At 32.9% G+C, this 22,470-nt stretch overlaps 1 protein-coding gene across 2 annotated transcripts; it reads right to left on the bottom strand.

The window, feature by feature from the left end:
- Window positions 1-850: 850 nt before the first annotated feature.
- LOC145334894 (uncharacterized) lies at window positions 851-22,314 on the bottom strand. Of its 2 annotated transcripts, XR_013885042.1 has the most exons (13): window positions 21,774-22,314; window positions 21,399-21,455; window positions 21,030-21,098; window positions 11,268-11,459; window positions 10,917-11,038; window positions 7,704-7,964; window positions 6,627-6,773; window positions 5,779-6,060; window positions 5,379-5,540; window positions 5,179-5,250; window positions 3,396-4,917; window positions 1,227-1,753; window positions 851-1,087 (listed from the first exon to the last, which is right to left on the bottom strand). XR_013885042.1 is itself a non-coding variant. In XM_080180512.1 (11 exons), the coding sequence occupies exons 1-11, from the start codon at window positions 21,873-21,875 to the stop codon at window positions 1,546-1,548; spliced, it is 1,674 nt and encodes a 557-aa protein (XP_080036638.1). In that variant the 5' UTR covers window positions 21,876-22,314; the 3' UTR covers window positions 851-1,545. The 2 variants fall into 2 exon arrangements, 1 of the variants encoding a protein (XP_080036638.1); XM_080180512.1 differs by lacking the exon at window positions 3,396-4,917 and having other exon boundaries at window positions 851-1,753.
- Window positions 22,315-22,470: the final 156 nt, after the last annotated feature.

Below are 22,470 nucleotides of genomic sequence, written 5' to 3'. Positions count from 1 at the left end.
ATGTAAAGATATGTGTAATCTTTACAATATAATACATATAAACAGAAACAAACATAAGAATAAAAAAATATAAAAACAAGGATGACAACAACCATAAATAAGAAGCTTAACATAGCAGACAGTTAGACAAACGGACATTAACAAAATTAAAATATACTGGAACATAAAATTTAATACCTTTCCATCCTTATTTAGATGCTCCAACGAAAATTTCGGATAAAATTATGCCAAAATTATTCAAATACAGGATGCGAATTAAGAACATACCTACATTTTAAGACTATAGAGATGCTTTGTGACTAATATTATCATCCTGGTCATCAATATTTCAAAAATAGTCCATTATCACATAAAAATGCTTAAATCATATTGAAATTGACATTTTGCCAAAAGATTTATAACCCTAGATGGGCTCTAGTTGAGATGAACCCTATTGGATGGTCTTACTGCTCTTTGGTTTTATTTGGACTGCAGTTAAATAAAAAAAAATACAGGCTCCTTCTGGTTTCATGCTATTTTATCAGCTACAAATTGTGATTGTTTCAGCTTCCCTACTCTTCAATGTACAAAGAGACGTTAGTTGGTACAACTAATAACCTAAAAATAAGCTTTTTTTGTCTGAAGCTTAACATCTCAACAACTACCGATCCGATAAGGTTCTCTATTTCAGGGAAGCTTCACATAGCTTCTGTGATGGTTTTAGGCTAATTCATTTTCAGATTTAAGGCTACGTATGGTTTAAAGCTATTTTTCTAGCCCATCTGTGAACCTCTGAATACTGAGTCCCTAGATACAATGGGCGTGGCCACTAGTAAACAACACAGAGTTAATAAATAGTAAAATATTCAAATCAAAGTAACAAATTTATTACAAATATTGACATGAAGTAATGAAATATGCAGTTGAGTTTGGAGTTTTAAAAACTCAAAAAAAATCTAATGATAACAGTTCACCAAAGGCTTTTAGGCCCAATACAACATTTTAGGGTATATACAACTAATTGTACATTAAAAATTAGATATTCAAATGGTTTAATTACAACTTTGTTTTCAAAAAAACATAGAATATAGTTTTGAATGAAGAAAAACTTTAATTATGATCGAGTGAAAGATAATATTTAAATTCAAAATAGTTCTAAAAATATTAAATCACTTTAGAACAAAATCATACTTAATTCATCAAAACAGTGATTTTTTATACTTTTTGAATTCAATATCAATCTGTACAAATTCATTTTTCTTCAAAACATAATAACAGATGTCAAGAGAATTTAGTACTTTATCAGTGTTAATCATGGTAGTAATGGTTTGAAATTATAAATAACTTTATACATGAACTAAATGTAAAAAATAAATTCTTCGACAATTCATCACAAATTTTTATTTTAAATGAGAAGATTAATTTTTTAAAAGAGGGAAATAAAAATTTGAATTAAAAATTCATTCCACCTACAACATTTCAAAATCAATCATTTTAAGCTTGGCCTGTTTGGACAGATTATACCTCATCACTCTTTAGAATAAGCTTTGATTTTACATCTTATGTTTATCTAAGAAATGCGGGGGAGGGTGACCTTGCAGGCCTCCTCCCATATGAACCATCCCTGCGCGGGGGTGGCGGGTACGACTCCCTGTCACTACCACTTCTTCTTGATGAACCGAAACTATCTCTTGGCGGGTAGTCTTTTCTGGGGGGAGGTGCTCCTCCGCCCCCTGAACGACCACCACTAGTTTCCCTTACTGGTCTTGGGCCACTAAAATTAGAATTCAATACAATTTATTCAAGATATTAGAAGATACATGTTTGGTTGGATACCGGATATCTGGCTGATTTCTAATGCCAGATATCCGGACATTAGAGTACTAATAATACTTTTTTTGATGTTGTTGGCAACAGATGACATTTCTAAAAATTAATAACCAGCATGTCTGTAATAGGTTTTATACCTTAATCTTTTTTCTATGAATTTTAAAATGGTTAATGATAGGATAAGTATGAATTTTGTTTCTAGATTACAGATTATCATTGGATAGCAATATTTTTTTTAGATGGAAATAATTCAGATGATTTTGTGTTGTGGAAATGCTTAATGACAACAGCTTCAGATCTCACTGATTCACTCATAAAAGACTTATTTTGATATTTGAATCAAATCTAAATTTGAGAATGGATGACAAAAATTATTTATATCGTGGTATGACAGAATTTCATCAATAGATTTGTAGCAGTTAAGGCTGTAACTAGAATGTATATTCATGTTTCTGGATTTGTTAATTAAGTTATTTTATGTTTAGTGTGTACACCTTCAAATTTGTGTGTCTTAGATAGTGAATATTTTAAGTTACTGTTCTGAATTTTGGCTTGTTCTCCATACAGTTAACTTATTACAACTATCAACTCTACGATTAATATAACCTAATCTTTAAACTTACCACATGATTTGAATTCGATTTAAATAAAACTTTTATTTAATCTTTTCTGAACACAATTGATTATTTTACAAATTTTGAAGAAACTATGATCAAAACTTGGAATTTGATTTCTTAATCTTCATCCCATCAGTTCTCTTAGAATTTGACATTTAGTTCTATCAATTCTTTAACTCTATCAAGTTAAAGTATAGCATCTTGCAGGAGCTTATTAGGTTCCAGGGGTGTATATTCTGCATGGGATCCCCTGCTCAGGGGGGGGGAAAAAAAATAAAAAATATGTGGTTGGAGGGAAAAAAAATGTAAAAATTAAGAAAACTGAAAACATTTTTTCCATTTCGCCCCCCTCCTTGGTTAAAAAAACTAAAAAAATGTGTGGTAGGAGGGATAAAATAAATAAAATATAGAGTTCTTTAAATATTTTTCTATTTTCCCCCCTACTTTTAAAGAAAAATCTAGGGGGGAAAAAAAATAAAAAATTTTGTAGCAGGGGAAAAAAAATAAATCTTGTGCAGAATATACACCCCTGTTAGGTTCTATTCTAAAAATTGTTTGATTGTTTCTTTTTTCTTGAAATATTAAACTTTATTCTCATATAATGCAAATTTGCAGACAAAATTTGATAAAATGCAAATTGGCAAGTAATTTTTTTAGAAGAATTAAGCTATTTATTTAGGTAAAAAAGCCAATATGAAAACATGACATAGAACTTTTACAAAAAATATTTTAAATATAAATATATATTATAAATACCTACCTACCTACTGTTAAAAAGCTAGTTATACTTAAAATTTAATATTTGAACTCGGCAGGAAAAATTGAAATATTTTTGGCAGCAATAGAAAAAAATATACACCCCTGAGCATAAAAGTGTTTGAAGACTTTATGTACAACTATACTAAGCTCAATTATTTCAATTTCAAAAGCAGCAATACTTTAGTCAGAAAATTCATGAAAAATAGCCACCTCAATAAAATCTTACTGAAACTTTCTTGGAATGTTCTATTTTTTATCACTAATTCTGTTTCTCCAAGTCTTTTGGTAGACAAATATCACAGTCTGTTGGATTAAAATTATTTTCTCAAACAGATTGCCCTGCATTCCATTACACTGGGGTTTCAACAATTCTGAATGCTTGGTTTTGAGGTTTTAAGATCAGGAATCTTTTATATCACAGTTGTTTCATTCACAGCTTTAGTTTTTTAGTTTTAAAATATATTTCTAAGGTCACTTGAGATCTGAGAGATTAAAATAACACAAAATAAAGAATTTGTCACCAAGGTAAAAAAAACTATTATCTAAAAATTAGATTTTCAACAACTTTTGGCTTAAAATGCAATTTTCACATATAATAAATGTGTAGGTAGGTATGATTTCTTTTCTGCATGAATCACAGTTTTTCTGAATTTTTTTAGATGTTAAACAACAAGTTACCACAGGCTGAATATCATGTATCTCAACTCTAAATGAATCATAATGATTTTTATTTGTGTTTTAGATTAATAATATATGTACACATCAATAATTCCTCTGCCAACAGAAACCTAGAATGTTTTTTTTGTTATTAATAACACTTTAACTGAGTGAATTTTAGTTTAAATTAGATTTCGAGTCATTATTTACTGCAGAGCCTCGTATTAAAGAAGAATTTTTTCAACATAATTCATCTGACAATTTTTTTTATATATCATTCAGTGACTATGATATCCGACATTAGTACAATAGATTTTGTCTACTTAAATAGATAACAAGATCATTGTTAGAGGATGAAAATTGATTGTTCTTTGCATCTGAATGTATTTTAAAGTTCAAGGTTTTTATTCAGTATGAATTACAGTGGAAAACTTTTATCCACAGGCATGTTAATCTTTTATGAAAACCCGTTATAACAGGCTGCTCTTCAGAGGATAAGCTTTAGAATCTGCTGATGACTTTTTAAAGTTTAATTCTTTTATTCAGAATCTTTCTGACTTTATTATCACAGAATGAGCAATTGTCATTTCTTAATCTTCTGTAACAAATCTTTCAGAATCTGATTTGCTACTTTCTCTATTAAAGTCAGAAAATATAATGAAAAGTCATCTTGATTTTATTTTAGTGACTTTATTGATTCTATTGTTGACTTCAGTATATGATATATTAAGATATTTTAAGTTAAGTCTTTTTAGACTGGATAATAGAATTTGTTGGGATCTATAGTCAAGGCAAGAGTATCTCATTATTTTTCAAAGATCTTTCCACAAAAGCAAAGTTATTAAGTATAGTCTTTTATTCTTATTTGTATATGAAGACTGACTAGATGTGTTTTAGATAGAATTTCATAGCTTTAGCTTTTCTGTTAGCTTATGTATTATGCATTAGACTTTAACATTCAGTGTCTTATGAGATATTGCTTTATTTTTTACTTTTTTTCATCTTTTCAACGGGACTAGACTTATTCTTTGGTAATTTTACTGTAAACAAGCCGTGTCAAGGTTATAGGTAACCCCTAAAACAAACAAAAATAATTAGTAGAAAAGTGTTCCTAATAAAAATAGATATATTAAATAAATTTTAACACAAAGGATATTTTTATTTAAACAATGAGTTTCATGATTTTAAAAAAATTATTCTGTCTTTTTCACAGAAAAAAAATTAAACAGTATTTATCTAGACTAGTAGACATATTCTTAATAATCATGAAGCTGAAAGTCTAAAAGATCAACTATTAAAGATAATAGGCTATGAAGAAAATGATCAAAACTCTTACCTCATGACATCCCTTGGGATAGGAGAACGGCTTCTCATCCTCTTTGGAGGTGGGGGAGAGCCTCGAGGTGGCCTAAAAAAAGATAACTTGAAATTACATAGGTATAAAAAAGCAGGATAACAAAATTCATAAATTATATAATTCTAAGGAAAAAATATATTCTTAAGTCAGGAAAAAAAGACATCTTGCATAAACCTTACCCTCTGTAATCTCTACTGCTTGGGCCAGGTCTCGGTGACAGGCTTCTTGAATCCGGCCTTCTGCCTCTTGGTGGGGGAGGAGAATCTGGCCTACGACCTCCACTGCGTGGAGGTGGGGGCGAGTAGTTTCTTCCAGGGGGAGGGCCTCGAGGTGACATTTCCCTGAAAAATATGGTTAATTTATCACTTAAGTAGACTAACTGTAAAGTAAGGTTTTTGAATCACTATATCAAAGTATCAATATATCTTTAAGTATGGCTGTGCACCTAGAATCAAGCTCCGTATACATAGGGAAGGTATGTGGTTATAACATTATCGTGTATGTAATCAGTAAGAAGCAATAACAAAAATTAAGGTTTAGAAAGTTCTTGGACAAGTCCTAAAGTAATAGAAATTTTACCTTCTGCGCGGCGGTCCAATTGGGGAGCGATCTCTAGGAGGTGGACCCCTACTTCCCCTTGGGGACATTCCCCTTGGTGGGGGTGGTGAGTAATCACGAGGAGGTCCTCTGGTGGGACCTCTAGGTGACATTCCACGGGGAGGACCTCTGGGAGGTGGTGATCCCCCTCTTGGTGGCGGAGATCCCCTTCTATGGGGTGGTGGTGGCCCTCCACGTGGGGAGGGTGAACGACGACTGTATGAGCCTCCCCTGCGGGGTGGAGGGGGTGAATAGTCTCTTGGTCTGCAAAAAATATATATCAATAAGTAATATAACCGTAATATTGTTTATTTTTCTGTGAGTGTGAGATTCTCATGTAAAAAATCAGTCAATCAAGAATAAGAATAAAAAAGGGATCTAGTGCAGTTCACGGTAAAATGTTCCTGCTAACGATCATCTCCAAAAATCTATGAATTTTAAAGGCTGCTAGCTGCCAAAGGGCTGAACGTACATATCATGCCCGCGCACCGATTTAAGCGGCATGAGAAGGACTACAAATATTCTGGGGAAGCCAAGATAAAATAATGCACAGGGAAAGCTTCACAGAAGGAAAAACGTAGAAAATAAGTCTTTATTTTGCGTATTTATGTGATTGTGCACTGAGAGATACTGTACATTATTGATTAATGACTATTCCAGATTGTTCGTAGGCCTTCTTTAGTCAGAAAAATTTTGTTCGAGCACAAATTATATGTTCCAACTTCTGACCATTAGAAGAGACCTAAAAAGTCCACAGATTTTTGGAGATAATCCATAACAGGAACATTTTACCGTAAACTTCACTAGACCCTACAAATGAGAGTACATACCTGTATCCATCATCTCTGTGTGGGGGTGGTGGTCCTCTCCTGTAGTCAGATGGGGGTGGTCCACGTCTACCCGGGGAGGGTGGAGGTCCCCTGCGTCCTGGAGAATAGTCACGGGGCGGCCCTCTGGATGGGGGTGGTGACATGTACCTTGAATATTCAGATTAGTTTATTTTAGGTAAATGTTATGTCGTTATCTATTAAAAATAACTTATCATCAAAATTTAATTCTAAACAAATTACCTAAAAAAATCAAATTAGGTAAAAACTACCTACCCAGGTACTTTTTGTCATTTTTGAGAGGGGACAATGGGCTGTTAGTTTCATCAGTCCCAAAAATTTTATTATAACGTTTTCTTATTCATTGTCTTATGTAACAACTTTGGAGAGTTAAATTAATTTTGATTTATTGTTTCAATAAGTTGAGTGTTCAAACGTTTCAACCACTAATTTTATGTATCATCAATAGGGATGTTCATAAATTTATCGGCCATTAACTTATCCCTTTACATCCCTGAGATGGGTTTTTGAGTCAAGAATTCTGCGTTTTTTCGACATTTTTTAGGCCTGTCGTCTTCCGTCAATCAATCATTATTATGAAAATGCCTCGTAGGATTTAAACTGAGTATACAACTATTTATTTAATTATTTCGCTTTTGTTGGTATTGCTTTTATCTGAGAGAGTAGGTTATTAAAGATAAAATCATTCTTATATGATGAATTTTCCCAAGCTTTAAGATTTTTTGGATAGGCCTCCAGGTGGTCTCTGGACAGGTAAAAATGATAACCTATCCTCTCAGTCCAAAGATAAAGCCTATATACCAGGTTTACGCAAATGTGTCAGAACTCCCCCCCCCCCTTAATGCATCTTTTTAGAGCTTTATTAGACATTATACTAATACCTAGCTAAAATAATAATTTTAAAATTTTTTATTTCTAAGTTGTATAGGTACTCTGTAAATATCCTACGAGGCATTTATAATAATGATTGATTGACGGAAGACGACAGGTCTGAAAAATGTCGAAAAAACGCGGCATTCTGGACTCAAAAACCCATCTCTGATATGAATTTGATTTTACCTTGGGGGTGGGCGACCTCTTGGTTCAGGTGAGTAATCCCTGGGTGGTGGGCCCCTACCAGGTGGTCCCCTCCTGGGTGACGGGGAATATTCTCTGTGGTGAGGGGGAGGAGGTCCGCGGGGGGGTCCTCGTGGCGACATATCCCTCATTGGAGGTGGGGGGCCTCTGTAACGTTGTGGTGGAGGGGAGTAGTCGCCCCTGGGGTGTGCCTCCCTTGTGGAGTAATGTGAGGGGGGTCCATAGCCATCTCTTCTCTCATACCTGAAAAAATAAAAAAAAATAACTTAAAAGTTAAAATTCAATAAAAAAATGTTTTTAAAATTTTTTAATTGGTAGGTAGAAAAGGGAAGAACTAATAATAAAGAGCATATGGGGTGGACTAACCCCCCCCCCCCCCAAAGAATTTTTTTTTACCATCTTATTTTAAATCTAAAATAAGAAAATTTGGTTTGATCAAACCTCTTGGGGCCCAAGCCCCTAGAAGCTAGGGGCGAAGCCACTAGTCTTTAATAAAGCAATAAAAGAGATGGAAGGTATTTAAAGTTTGCAAATTTGGAAATCACACTTATATACCTATTTTGTTTATATAATAATACTAAATTGTTTAAAGTAAAAAAGTTCTTTGTCTTTAGCTTAAGATTTCGATAACTACTAAGCCGATTGAGTTCTCCTTTATAGGTACAGACTGGCCAGCCAATTTTGAAAATAAAAAACGTACATAACGTACACAAAAAAATACGTTACGTACATAAAAAAAGTAAAAAACGTACAAAAACGTTAAAATAAGTTAAATAATTTCCTAGTTACCTATTATCAATACATTTAAGTCTACTAGCATCTACCTGTAAAGGAGAACCATAGCGAACTGACAGACACAAGATATCCTATTACTCTATTTAAAAGAACTAGCGTCTACGCTCCTAAGGGCCTCTAGGGGCACTTGAGGAGGGGAGAGTTGAATTCAATAAAAAAACATAGATGACAACATACATAAGTAGCGAAGCTCAAAAGTTATTTATAGACATCTGGAATAAAATTAACTTAAAATCAGTGAGCAATTAAAATTCATTTTTGGAGGGAGGAGGTAGTTTTTTTTCTAAAGTCAATTTCTCTTAAGAGGGTGGATGGTGATACTCTTCCCCAAAATAGTTATAAAACTTCCAAAAACCTATGAGAAGCTATCCTGTTAAGGAGAACCATATCGGTTCCGTGGTTAGCGAGATTCTGTGGTTCAAACAAACAGACATCCTGTTATTATGTACAAAGTATATCCTATTATAAGGACCAGCGACTACGCCCTTAGAGGCCTCTAGAGGAACTTGATTAGGGGGGGGGGGGAGTTGAAATCAAAAATCCATTTTTTTTATTTAAAAATAAAAAGTAAAAAACAAGGATGACAACATCCATAAGTAGCGAAGCTCAAAAGTTATGGATGGAAATCTGGGAACTATATAAACTATAGAGTAGTGTCGTAAAAAATAAGCATTTAACTTATTTAAATAAATCACAAAACCTTTTAAAAATATATATTAACGTGAAAATCTAGAAATAAATTCAGCCCCCCAACCAATAAGCAAATCTCAATGAAACAAAGTGGAAGTATTAAGAATGAAAACTAATACAATCCCTGAAAATTACAACCGTCTATCAGGAATATGAGTAGAGAAAATCACAAAAACCTATACAACTAGGAATCGATCTAGCACTGCAACAAATAGACAAACATTAAAGAAACTTTTTGAAAATATGTAGAATGTGAATTTATTTATTCCCTGAAAATTTCAGCCGTCTATCTTGAATAGAAGTCGAGAAAACCATGAAAAAAAGAAAATCTTATCTAGGAATAGATCTAGCACACCAACCAAAAGGCAAATCTCAATGAAAATATGTGGAATGTGAACTTATTCAATCAAACAGGAGCCGAGAAAATCACGTTTCTCCGATAGCATAAGGGACTGACAAAGTGATTATAGAGTAGCTTCGCTAATAAATTTTTTAGTGATGGAGGGGGGAGTAGACTACCCCCATTTATGATTTCAATTTTAAAAAGAAAGAAAAAATAGGGGAAGGATGGTGATTTTTTTCTAAGAGTAATTTCTCTTGGGAGGGTGGTTGTACCCTCTTCCAGGACCTATGAGAAGCTACCCTGTAAAGGAGAACCATATCGGTTTAGCGGTTAGCGAGAACCTTCGGTATAAACTGACAGAGAGACATACATCCTGTTATTACGTACTAAGTATATTCTATTAAATAAAGTAGTAAGTTTTTTGTCTGATGCTTAATATTTTCATAACTACTTCACACAGTTACCGAGATGGTTTTAGGCTATTTTTCTACCATTTTGAATACAGGTTCTTGAAGGGATATGGAAGGGCAGAGAAAATAGCCTACAACCTCACAGTCGGTTCAGCAGTTAGCGAGATTCTTCGTTACAGAAAAAAAGGATTTATAGGATAAACATATAATAGGATATAGGGTTATTTTGTCTATTGCTAAAGATCTTAGAAAATACTAGTCTTTAATACAAAGTAAATCAATGCCTGTCTGTCTAAAGCTTAAGATCTTGGTAACCGCTGAACAGATTGGGTTCTAATCTTCAGGGAATATATCTACTGGTCCTGTGGTAGTTTTTGGCTATTTTCTTAGAGTGTGGAAAACCCACCCCCCAAAAAAATAGGGGTAGTTTCATGAAATGCATTTAAACTTGAATTTAGTCAACTGCATATCTCTTTCTGTTCAATAGTTTAAACTAAATCTATAGGACATATATTTCAAATCCATAAATTTAAACTGTAAGTTCTAATAACATATATGCATAATTTACCTACATATTTTTGTTCTATGAAAATTGCAGATATTATTGAATTTATTTGATATAATACACCTATTGTTTTTGCAAAAATTTTCGTACAAAACATAAAAATTACTTTTCTACTAATATTTGATTCTTATTCTTAAAAAAAACGTAAAACGTACAAAAATATAAAATACGTTACGTACACATCTCAATATAACGTCCAGAACGTACTCAGATTCGATACGTTACGTACAAAACGTACACTCTGGCCAGTCTGTAGGTAGGGAAGCTTCTCATATGACACGGAATGGTTTTAAGCTATATTTCTGTCCCCTATCTATCCTTTTTTATACAGAGCCCCCTAAATGCTAGGGCCAAAGCCGCTAGCAATATCTAAACTAATTTTAAAATTTTACCTTGGTGGAGGGGATCTACCACCCCCTCTGCCACCACGTCCTCTGAAACCACCCCTGTCCCCTCCACGCCCTCTACCTCTAAAGCCACCCCTATCACCTCCCCTTCCTCTAGAGCCACCTCTGTTATTTTGAAATGTTTTGATTTTGAAAAAAAAATCGAAGATTTTTAGTAAATATTTTGGAAGATTAATTTCTTATAACTCATTCTTACTTGGTACTGTTTGTTTAGCGCAGCTACTTAAAACCCGTGTGTTTGTACGTCCGTCATTAATTGAGAAATACACGCTTCCAGCATGTTTATGATATCAATGTAAAATATCATCTGAATTATTTTAAAACAAAAACATTCCTTGAGTAATGTGGGGGGCTGCGTCTCTCATACCTATCATACCTATCCCCGCCCCCACCCCGGCCTCTACCTCTGTAAGAACTGCGCCCCCTATCACCTCCGCGTCCTCTATCACCACCTCCACGTCCCCTGCCTCGTCCCCGGGATATTTCCACTCTCAGCCGTTCACCGGCGTATAATGTACCGTTCATTTCCTTAAAAAATAGAGTGAAGTGAAAATAACTTCAAGACCTGAAGTTTGTTTAATAACAATAAGGTAAAAATAATTCAAAATAGTTCCCTATAGCTTAAAAGTACCTCCTAGCCTTGTGGAATATTTAAAACCCTTCTTGATCTCCCTAAACCTAACTAAAAGCAGTAGTGAAAATTTCAAACAAAAAATGATAATTAGAGGATTATTTGGGTCCTCATGAAAACGATAATTTATTCCGTATCCAACCTCTATTAATGGGAGTTAAAAGTTTCTTATCGCATCGTATTGTGTATAACACGCCGCGGTTTTCCGCGGATAGTAAAAATAAAAAAAGGTTCCAGTTTTGTCGGCTCAAAGGTTAGACCAAGAAAATTAATAAGGCCAGGGATTAAGGGGGGGGGGAAGTTTTGCCACTTTCGCGTAATCCGTGATTATTAGGCTAGGTATTGATGTGAGACTATAGGTTATTTGGGATAAAAGTTTACTTTTGGGTAGTACTTCACGTATATTTAATCATTTTTTGGATAGGTCTCCAGGTTCAGGTGCTGCAGGCTGGAAGGTGGTTTCTGGACAGGTAAAAAAAATTTAAAATTTTTGTTTGAAGAGTTAGAGATCAAATTATTAAACAAAATATGCATCTTTATGGATATTATTGACATATAAGAAGAAAAAATTGAAAACGGCCTCCAGGTTCAAGTGCTGCAAGCCTCCAGGTCCACTCTGGACAGGTAAAAAAACAAGTTTTTTATTTTAAGAGTTAGAGGTCAACTTATAAAACAAAATATGCATATTTTTTTATATTATTGACATATTTGAAGAAAAAATTAAAATCGGCCTAAAGGTTCAAGTGCTGCAGGCCTCCAGGTCCACTCTGGACAGGTAAAAAAAACAAGTTTTTTTATTTGAAGAGTTAGAGGTCTACTTATTAAACAGAATATGCATTTTTATGGATATTATTGAAATATCAGAAGAAAAAATTAAAATCGGCCTCCAGGTTCAAGTGCTGCAGGCCTCCAGGTCCACTCTGGACAGGTAAAAAAACAAGTTTTTTATTTGAAGAGTTAGAGGTCAACTTATAAAACAGAATATGCATATCTTTTTATATTATTGACATATTTGAAGAAAAAATTAAAATCGGCCTCCAGGTTCAGGTGCTGCAGGCCTCCAGGTCCACTCTGGAAAGGTAAAAAAACAAGTTTTTTTTATTTGAAGAGTTAGAGGTCAACTTATAAAACAGAATATGCATCTTTTTTGATATTATTGACATATAAGAAGAAAAAATTAAAATCGACCTCCAGGTTCAGGTGCTGCAGGCCTCCAGGTCCACTCTGGACAGGTAAAAAATCAAATTTTTTATTTGAAGAGTTAGAGGTCAACTTATAAAACAGAATATGCATATTTTTTTATATTATGGACATATTTGAAGAAAAAATTAAAATCGGTCTCCAGGTTCAGGTGCTGCAGGCCTCCAGGTCAACTCAGGACGGGTAAAAAAATAAAAAAATTTACTTGAAGAGTTAGAGGTCAACTTATAAAACAGAATATGCATTTTTTTGTTATTATTGACATATTTGAAGAAAAAATTAAAATTTGCCTCCAGGTTCACTTGCTGCAGGCCTCCAGGTGCACTCTGGGCAGGTAAAACAATCAAATTTAATATTTGAAGAGTTAGAGGTCAGTTTTTAAAACAACATTAGCATCTTTTTAGATAAAATTGGCGTCCAGGTTTAGGTGCTGCAGGCTTCCAGGTGAACTTTAGAGACTATTTCCAGGTATATTTCCTATTTATTTGATTTCCCCCCTACTTTTTTTTCTATTCTATATGGTAGTTATCATATTCATTGAAACTTTTTGATGGATCCCAGTGACCGCTGTTGGCCATTGGCCAGGTAAATATCCAGGTAATTTTTGAATTTAGAGGAAAGGTATGTATTTAAAAAATGGTTAAAATAAGATAATATAGTAAAATTAATCATTTAAGGCTTCAAAATGTGTGTCCAGACAGGCTCCAGGTCCTTTAATTTCACTATATTATTATATTTTAAGTTTTAAACTTATTCTATTTCGAAATCTTTCTTCTAAATTCCAAAATAACCATTTGAGATATTCACCTGGCCGGCAACAACCAGCGTTCACCAGGATCCAGGTAAAAGTGTCACTGTCCATATAAAAAAGTAAAAATGTATGATACCTACCTACCATGTTTTAAAACAGGAAAAAAGCAAAAATACCTGAAAATGAAAGCCTGCAGCACCTAAACTTGAAGGCCGATTTTAATTTTATCTTCAAGTATATTTAATATATCCAAAACAATGCATATTTTGTTTTATAAGTTGACCTGTAACTTTCTAGATAAAAAGACTTAATTTATACCTGTCCAGAGTGGACCTGGAGGCCTGCAGGATCTGAGTCCGATTTTAATTTTTTCTTCAAATATGTCAATAATATAAAAAAAGAAGCATATTCTGTTTCATAAGTTGACCTCTAACTCTTCAAATAATTTTTTTTTATTTTTTACCTTTCCAGAGTGGACCTAGAGGCCTACAGCACCTGAACCTTTAGGCCGATTTTAATTTTTTCTTCAAACATGTCCATAACATCAAAAAAGATGCATATTCTGTTTTAAAGTTGTCCTCTAACTCTCCAAATAAAAAATTTGATTTTTTACCTGTCCAGAGTGGACCTGGAGGCCTGCAGCACCTGAACCTGAGGGCTGATTTAAATTTTTTCTTCAAAAATGTCAATAATACAATAAAAGATGCATATTCTGTTTTATAAGTTGACCTCTAACTCTTCAAATAAAAAAAAATATTTTTTTACCTGTCCAGAGTGGACCTGGATGCTAGCAGCACCTGAACCTGGAGGCCGATTTTAATTTTTTCTTCAAATATGTCAATAATATCAAAAAATATGCATATTCTGTTTTATAAGTTGACCTCTAACCAGGGTGGGGAAAAACCCAGGGTTTTTTAAAAAAGCCCAACCCAACCCGTAAAAACCCTTAAAACCCTGGGTTTTATTGGGTTTTTTCGGGTTTTATTGGGTTTTTTCATTTAGGAGTCAAATACATTTGATATATTGATGAAATATTAATGTTTATGTTGTTGTAGGTAAAAGGTAAGCAAGATTTCACAATAAACAAGATAGATAATGAAAAAAACTGGCATTTCGATCAATAATAAACCCTTATTAGCAACGGTGCACAAAATATTCTATTAAGGGGGAGGGGAGGTTAAAAGCTTCAAAACATGGAACTTCCTCCTCTATTCCTAAGCTGTCAACACCCCCCCCCCCTCCCAGAAATTATTAAGGTATTCCCCTTTTTACATCCCCTTAATAAAACCCTCTGCACGCCACTGTAACTATTTCCTTTCATAAATTGTTATGTTTTAGTTTAAAAATCAATTATGATTATGTAATTTACACAATTTATATATCATCAATTTAGTAGCAAAGCGTTTTCTGAAATTAAGTTTTGAGAGAAAGTAATTTCATAAACATTTGAACAATTAGTAGAGCATCATTTTTATAAGGGGGGGGGGGGGGAGGGGTCAATGCAACCATCTCTTAATCAATGATTAAATAGCACTTAGAATTCGAATTTTGATCTGAAATTTTTCATGAGTATTCCTTGGTAGGTATATTTTCCCTAAATCTAACAAAAAGTTGGAAAAAGTAACGGCTGGCGGCTCAGCCGTTTAGCCGATTTTTGCCTATGTTGAGGGCAAATTCATCATTAATTACGTAGGAATCAACTTTTTAAAACATATTTTGGTTTAATTCATGTTAAATGATAGCAATAACCATTTTTAAAATTTCTAGTACCTACAGCAACCGGCTAGAACCGTTTGATAAGGTTTTTGAGAGACAAAAAGTATTATGTGGAGATAGGTTTTGTGACTAATTTGCTCTTAAGATAGCCGAAAAATGGCAAAACATCTGAGCTGCCAGCCGTTAGCCATTACTTTTCAAACTTTTAGTTCGATTTAGGGAAAATAGACTTACCAAGGATTATTCATGCAAAATTTCAGATCAAAATTCGAATTCTAAGTGCCATTTAATCATTGATAACGAGATGGTTGCATTAACCCCCCCCCCCCTTACTTTATATTTTTTTACGTTTTTTAGGTAAAATTTGCTTTAAAATGTTATTAGATCCTAGTCTTTGAGTAAATAGAGGTTTAATTTGTAAATTTTAATGTGAAATTTCAATATTTTTTCAAAAACCCAAAAAACCTTGGGTTTTTTTTCAATGGGTTTTTTAAAAAACCCTGGGTGGGTTTTTTTGGGTGGGTTTTTTGTATGCCCACCCTGCCTCTAACTCTTTAAATAAATTTATTTTTATTTTTTACCTTTCCAGAGTGGACCTGGATGCCTGCAGCACCTGAACCTGGAGGCCGATTTTAATTTTTTCTTCAAATATGTCAATAATATTAAAAAATATGCATATTCTGTTTTATAAGTTGACCTCTAACTCATCAAATAAAAAACTTGTTTTTTTACCTGTCCAGAGTGGACCTGGAGGCCTGCAGCACTTGAACCTGGAGGTCGATTTTAATTTTTTCTTCTTATATGTCAATAATATCAAAAAAGTTGCATATTCTGTTTTATAAGTTGACCTCTAACTCTTCAAATAAAAAATTTGATTTTTACCTGTCCAGAGTTGACCTGGAGGCCTGCAGCACCTGAACCTGGAGGCCGATTTCAATTTTTTCTTCTTACATGTCAATAATATCCATAAAGATGCATATTTTGTTTAATAATTTGATCTCTAACTCTTCAAACAAAAATTTTAAATTTTTTTTACCTGTCCAGAAACCACTTTCCAGCCTGCAGCACCTGAACCTGGAGACCTATCCAAAAAATGATTAAATATACGTGAAGTACTACCCAAAAGTAAACTTTTATCCCAAATAACCTATAGTCTCACATCAATACCTAGCCTAATAATCACGGATTACGCGAAAGTGGCAAAACTTCCCCCCCCCCTTATCTAAACCCCGAACAAACATATTATGCAAATATGAATTTTCAAAATAGCAGCTTTATTATTCATTTAGGATGATTTTACAATAAATATGAAATGTAGATGCCTCTTTAGGTTACAAAATTCCACTGTTATTTTTTTATTAATCAGCACCAATAAAGCACAAGATCTAAAAAACAGCATTTGGGGGAAATACTGGTGAACAAACATATTATGCAAATCCAAAACAAAGCAATAAAAAAAAGGTTTTTGGGCACTTTTCTCCTCTTTTAAAGATTGATTATGATAAAATAATAATTTTTTAAGGGATTTATGCATTAAGGGGGGGGGGGGAAGTTTGTACACTTATAGGAAATGAAATTCAGTACCAAAGTTTGGGAGGGTACTGTGGGCTTGTTTTTAAAGTTATCAACCTAATTCTTTTTGTAGGCTCTCTTATATGACTGGATATACACGTATTTCTTTGAAAATTGAATTTCGGCACTTTCCTTCTAGGGGCTTGTGGAGCAATAGACCCCCCAAAACACTAAAAATATGAGTTCTGAACTTATTTTTAAAGATATCAACCTGATTTTTTTTATAATAATTTTTTTAACATAACCGAATCAACGAACCATTACAGATTTCATTTTGGGACTTTCCTTCTAGGGGCTTGTGGAGCAATAGACCCCTCAAAACACTAAAAATATGAGTTCTGAACTTATTTTTAAAGATATCAACCTGATTTTTTTTATAATACTTTTTTAACATAACCGAATCAACGAACCATTACAGATTTCATTTTGGGACTTTCCTTCTAGGGGCTTGTGGAGCAATAGACCCCCCAAAACACTAAAAATATGAGTTCTGACCTTATTTTAAAGGATATCAACCTGATTTTTTTATAATACTTTTTTAACATAACCGAATCAACAAACCATTACAGATTTCATTTTGGGACTTTCCTTCTAGGGCTTGTGGAGCAATAGACCCCCCAAAACACTAAAAATATGAGTTCTGACCTTATTTTTAAAGATATCAACCTGATTTTTTTATAATACTTTTTTAACATAACCGAATCAAAGAACCATTACAGATTTCATTTTCGGACTTTCCTTCTAGGGTGTAGTGGAGCAAAAGACCCCTAAAACACTAAAAATATGAGTTCTGACCTTATTTTTAAAGATATCAACCTGATTTTTTTAACACTTTTTTAACATAACCGAACTTGGTAACTTTTACAGATTTCATTTGGGACTTTCCTTCTAGAAGCTAGTGGGGCAAAAGACATGCTGTATTTGTTGCAATTGAAAAACCAATCAATAACTAATAGTTTTCTTTTTTTACACTGAATACTTAATTTTTTTTCAATTATGTAGATAGTTTTTGACTTTTTTAAATTTTTTAAAATTTGTTAGGATACATCATCATTTTTAGTCTTTGTACAGTATTTCTATACCAAGTATTATGAAACCTTAATCTAGTTGTCTTAATGTAATTTTTTTTAAGAATACTACATAATATTTGAATATGACTGTGAATTGATTCAAGCGCATTTTCATTGGACCCTAGAAGGAAATCAAAATCTGTAATGATTACATAGTTCATTTATGTGAAAAAATTTCACATTAAAAAAGTATTTTTAGTGTTTTGCTTCACTAGCTTCTAGAAGGAAAGTCCCAAAATTAAATCTGTAAAAGTTACCAAGTTCAGTGTTAAAAAAGTGTTTTAAAAAAATCAGGTTGATATCTTTAAAAATAAGGTCAGAACTCATATGTTTAGTGTTTTGGGGGGTCTTTTGCTCCACTAGTCCCTAGAAGTAAAGTCCCAAAATGAAATCTGTAATGGTTCATTAAGTCAGTTGTTAAAAAAGTTTTCTTTAAAAAATCAGGTTGACATCTTTAGAAATAAGCTCAGAACTCCTATTTTTAGTGTTTTTTTGGAGTCTTTTGCTCCACTAGCTCTAGAAGGAAAGTCCCAAAATGAAATCTGTATTGTTTCGTAGATTTGGTTATGTTAAAAAAGTATTATAAAAAAATCGGGTTAATATCTTTAAAAATAAGCTCAGAACTCATATTTTTAGTGTTTTTGGGATCTTTGCTCCACTAGCCCCTAGAAGGAAAGTCCCAAAATGAAATCCGTAATGGTTTCTTAGTTCGGTTATGTTAAAAAAGTATTATTTTTAAAAAAACAGTTTGATATATTTAAAAATAAGCTCAGAACTCATATTTTCAGTGTTGGGGTCTTTTGCTCCACAAGCCCCTAGAAAGAGAGTCCTAAAATGAAATCTGTAATAGTACGTAGATTTTGGGGGTCTTGCTCCACAAGAAGTAGAAGGAAAGTACCAAAATGAAATCCGTAATGGTTTCTTCAATTTTCTTTTAGTGTTTTTTTGGAGTCTTTTGCTCCACTAGCTCTAGAAGGAAAGTCCCAAAATGAAATCTGTAATGGTTCGTTGATTCGGTTATGTTAAAAAAGTATTATTGAAAAAAATCAGGTTGATATCTTTAAAAATAAGGTAAGAACTCATATTTTTAGTGTTTTGGGGGGTCTATTGCTCCACAAGCCCCTAGAAGGAAAGTCCCAAAATGAAATCTGTAATGGTTCGTTGATTCGGTTATGTTAAAAAAGTATTATAAAAAAAATCAGGTTGATATCTTTAAAAATAAGGTCAGAACTCATATTTTTAGTGTTTTGGGGGGTCTATTGCTCCACAAGCCCCTAGAAGGAAAGTCCCAAAATGAAATCCGTAATGGTTTCTTCAATCGGTTATGTTGAAAAAGTATTATTTTTAAAAAATCAGGTAGATATCTTTAAAAATAAGGTCAGAACTCATATTTTTAGTGTTTTTTGGGGTCTTTTGCTCCACAAGGCCCTAGAAGGAAAGTCCCAAAATGAAATCTGTAATGGTTTGTTGATTCGGTTATGTTAAAAAAGTATTATTAAAAAAAATCAGGTTGATATCTTTAAAAATAAGATCAGAACTCATATTTTTAGTGTTTTGGGGGGTCTATTGCTCCACTAGGCCCTAGAAGGAAAGTCCCAAAATGAAATCTGTAATGGTTCGTTGATTCGGTTATGTTAAAAAAGTATTATAAAAAAAAATCAGGTTGATATCTTTAAAAATAAGTTCAGAACTCATATTTTTAGTGTTTTGGGGGGTCTATTGCTCCACAAGCCCCTAGAAGGAAAGTGCCGAAATTCAATTTTCAAAGAAATACGTGTATATCCAGTCATATAAGAGAGCCTACAAAAAGAATTAGGTTGATAACTTTAAAAACAAGCCCACAGTACCCTCCCAAACTTTGGTACTGAATTTCATTTCCTATAAGTGTACAAACTTCCCCCCCCCCCTTATTATGAAATTTAGTATAAGGTAGAAATTAATGATTTTTCTAAATAAGAAATGTTTGAAAAAAATAAATTTGATCCCTATCACTTTTGAGGACAGCTGCTGACCCCCAGTCTTATGGATGAACCTAAATACATGTTAAAGATAAAAATTACCCTGAAAAGTATACAAAAATGTTTTTTTATGTGTTAAAAAGATTCATTTTAAAATTTTGATTTTGAGGATGATGACCTTACAGATGCTCCTGTTGGTGGTGATGGTGAGCCAAAGGTTATCTAAGTACATGCCCATTACAACAACTTGTCTATTAACCTATGTACCATTTTTTGTAGTCATAGCAGCCTTCAATGGAGCCTTCCGACAAGAAATATAACCATCTTCTAAAAACTACAGTATTCACCTTATGAATTGAAGTAAATAAAATTGCAATTCTTTTCTTTTTTAATAATGCTGGGCTGGAGGATGTTATAACTACAAAAATTGGATCATAGTTTAATATATAAGTTGTCATCATGGACATGCACTTTGATAACATTTGGCTCACCATCACCACCAATAGGGGCATCTTAAAGGTCATCATCCTCAAAATCAAGATTTTAAAATAGATATTTTCAACACACCAAAAAAACATTTTTGTATAATTTTCAGGATAATTTTTATCTTTAACATGTATTTAGGTTCATCCATAAGACTGGGGGTCAGTAGCTGTCCTCTAAAGTGATAGGGATCGAATTTATTTTTTTTCAAACATTTCTTATTTAGAAAAATCATTAATTTCTACCTTATACTATATTTCATAATAATTAATGCATAAACCCCTTAAAAATTATTATTTTATCATAATCAATCTTTAAAAGAGGAGAAAAGTGCCCAAAAACCTTTTTTTTATTGCTTTGTTTTGGATTTGCATAATATGTTTGTTCACCAGTATTACCCCCAAATGCTGTTTTTTAGATCTTGTGCTTTATTGGTGCTGATTAATAAAAAAATAACAGTGGAATTTTGTAACCAAAGGAGGCATCTACATTTCATATTTATTGTAAAATCTTCCTAAATGAATAATAAAGCTGCTATTTTGAAAATTCAGATTTGCATAATATGTTTGTTCGGGGTTTAATAATCTATATTTCGTATAAAATCATCTCCAATTCGATTCGATATGTACAACATTGCTTTTCAGTGTGGCTAAAAACAAGTTCTATTCGGGCGAAAATTAATAGGATTCGGAGCTAAAGTGTAAAAAGAATGGGTACCTGAACTGCTTTGTCAGCTCCGTCGGGATGATTAAAAGTTATAAAACCATAACCTTCACCAATAAATACCTACAAAAATACTTTAATCAACGTCGAAGGTATAAAAAACATAATTTTTTTTGCATTACAATGAAATGTTATTGAATTTAAAAATGGTAATTAATACCAATAAAAATAGGTAAAGAGACCACATTCATTTATTAGAGCGTTGTCAGCTTTCAAGTAATGAAAAGGGTAAGGCAGGCCTTCATTGTTTTCAGGGGGTGGCGAATCCCCCCTTTGGCGCGCTTCTGTTTTAAAGAAACCAAAATAGTTTTGCATTATTTTACAGAACTAAAATGTATAGGTATAAACTTTTCAAAAGCTTACTTCTTCAACTGCCCCGTATGTTTCAAATGCTGATCTGAGGTCTTGTTTCTTTACAATCTAAATAAAAGAATTTGTTATAATCAAAAAACTATAGGTATTAAACTATAAAAATACGACAAAAGTAGAAACCGTATACTTTTTAGCTAGACCAAAATAATCAGTAGGTAACAAGTTTGAAATAGATAGGACAATTCCTACATGCTTGAATTAATGATAATAGCTCTCCGTTTCGTTACTTAACTTAATGAACCAACCTATTAAATGTCAATAAAAGTACCCAAAGTTTTTAAACCAACAAACAAGAAAACGTTATTAATAAACTTTTGGGACAGGTGTGATAACAGCCAAATACCCTATATTATTGGTAAAACTTACATCATTAATATTGCCTACAAAAACTCTGGTGCCAGGCAGCGCATCTGTGGACATAGTCTGATCATATAACAATCTGAAGAAAATAATAGTTTTTTCTCGCATCGTATTATAAAAGGCTTTCCGCGGAAATAAAGATATACAATTATAAGATTAAAACCTGATTAAAGACCCGAGATGCCGAAGGCACGAGTTGAAAAAAAATTATTTCAATTTTATGATTGTACATTTTTATATTCGTAAAAAAACTGGATATAATCCGATGCTAGACATAATTTTTCAGTATGGCTGAGAACCGATTCTAATCCACCGGATTTTAATCGGTTTCGAAGCGATGCGAGAAAAGAGATTAACCAGCTGGAATTTCAAAGAACATTACAGTGACTTTAAGGGATAAGACAATGGACGATAAATTTAAAAACATTTCCTTAACAAGATTTACCCTTCTATAGATTAGTCCAACTTTGATTTAAGTTTTTGAGATACTGAATAATGTAATGGATTATAAAACTTTGGGTATCAATGCAATTTACAGTCCAATGTCCCCTCCCTCCCTCCCTGGCTAATAGGTCCAATAATCAATAAAATATCTTAAATTTTTATAATATAAAGAAACGATAACAAATGAGTAAATTATAAATACAAGAAATTTTATAATATAAGCTCCAAGAAACTATAAAATTTTGGAATGCTAACATGT

This window comes from Acartia tonsa, chromosome 13, assembly GCF_053477335.1.
Source record: "Acartia tonsa isolate MP-2025a chromosome 13, ASM5347733v1, whole genome shotgun sequence".
Taxonomy (NCBI): Eukaryota; Metazoa; Arthropoda; class Copepoda; order Calanoida; family Acartiidae; genus Acartia; species Acartia tonsa.
This window is presented reverse-complemented; position numbering and strand designations above follow the sequence as displayed.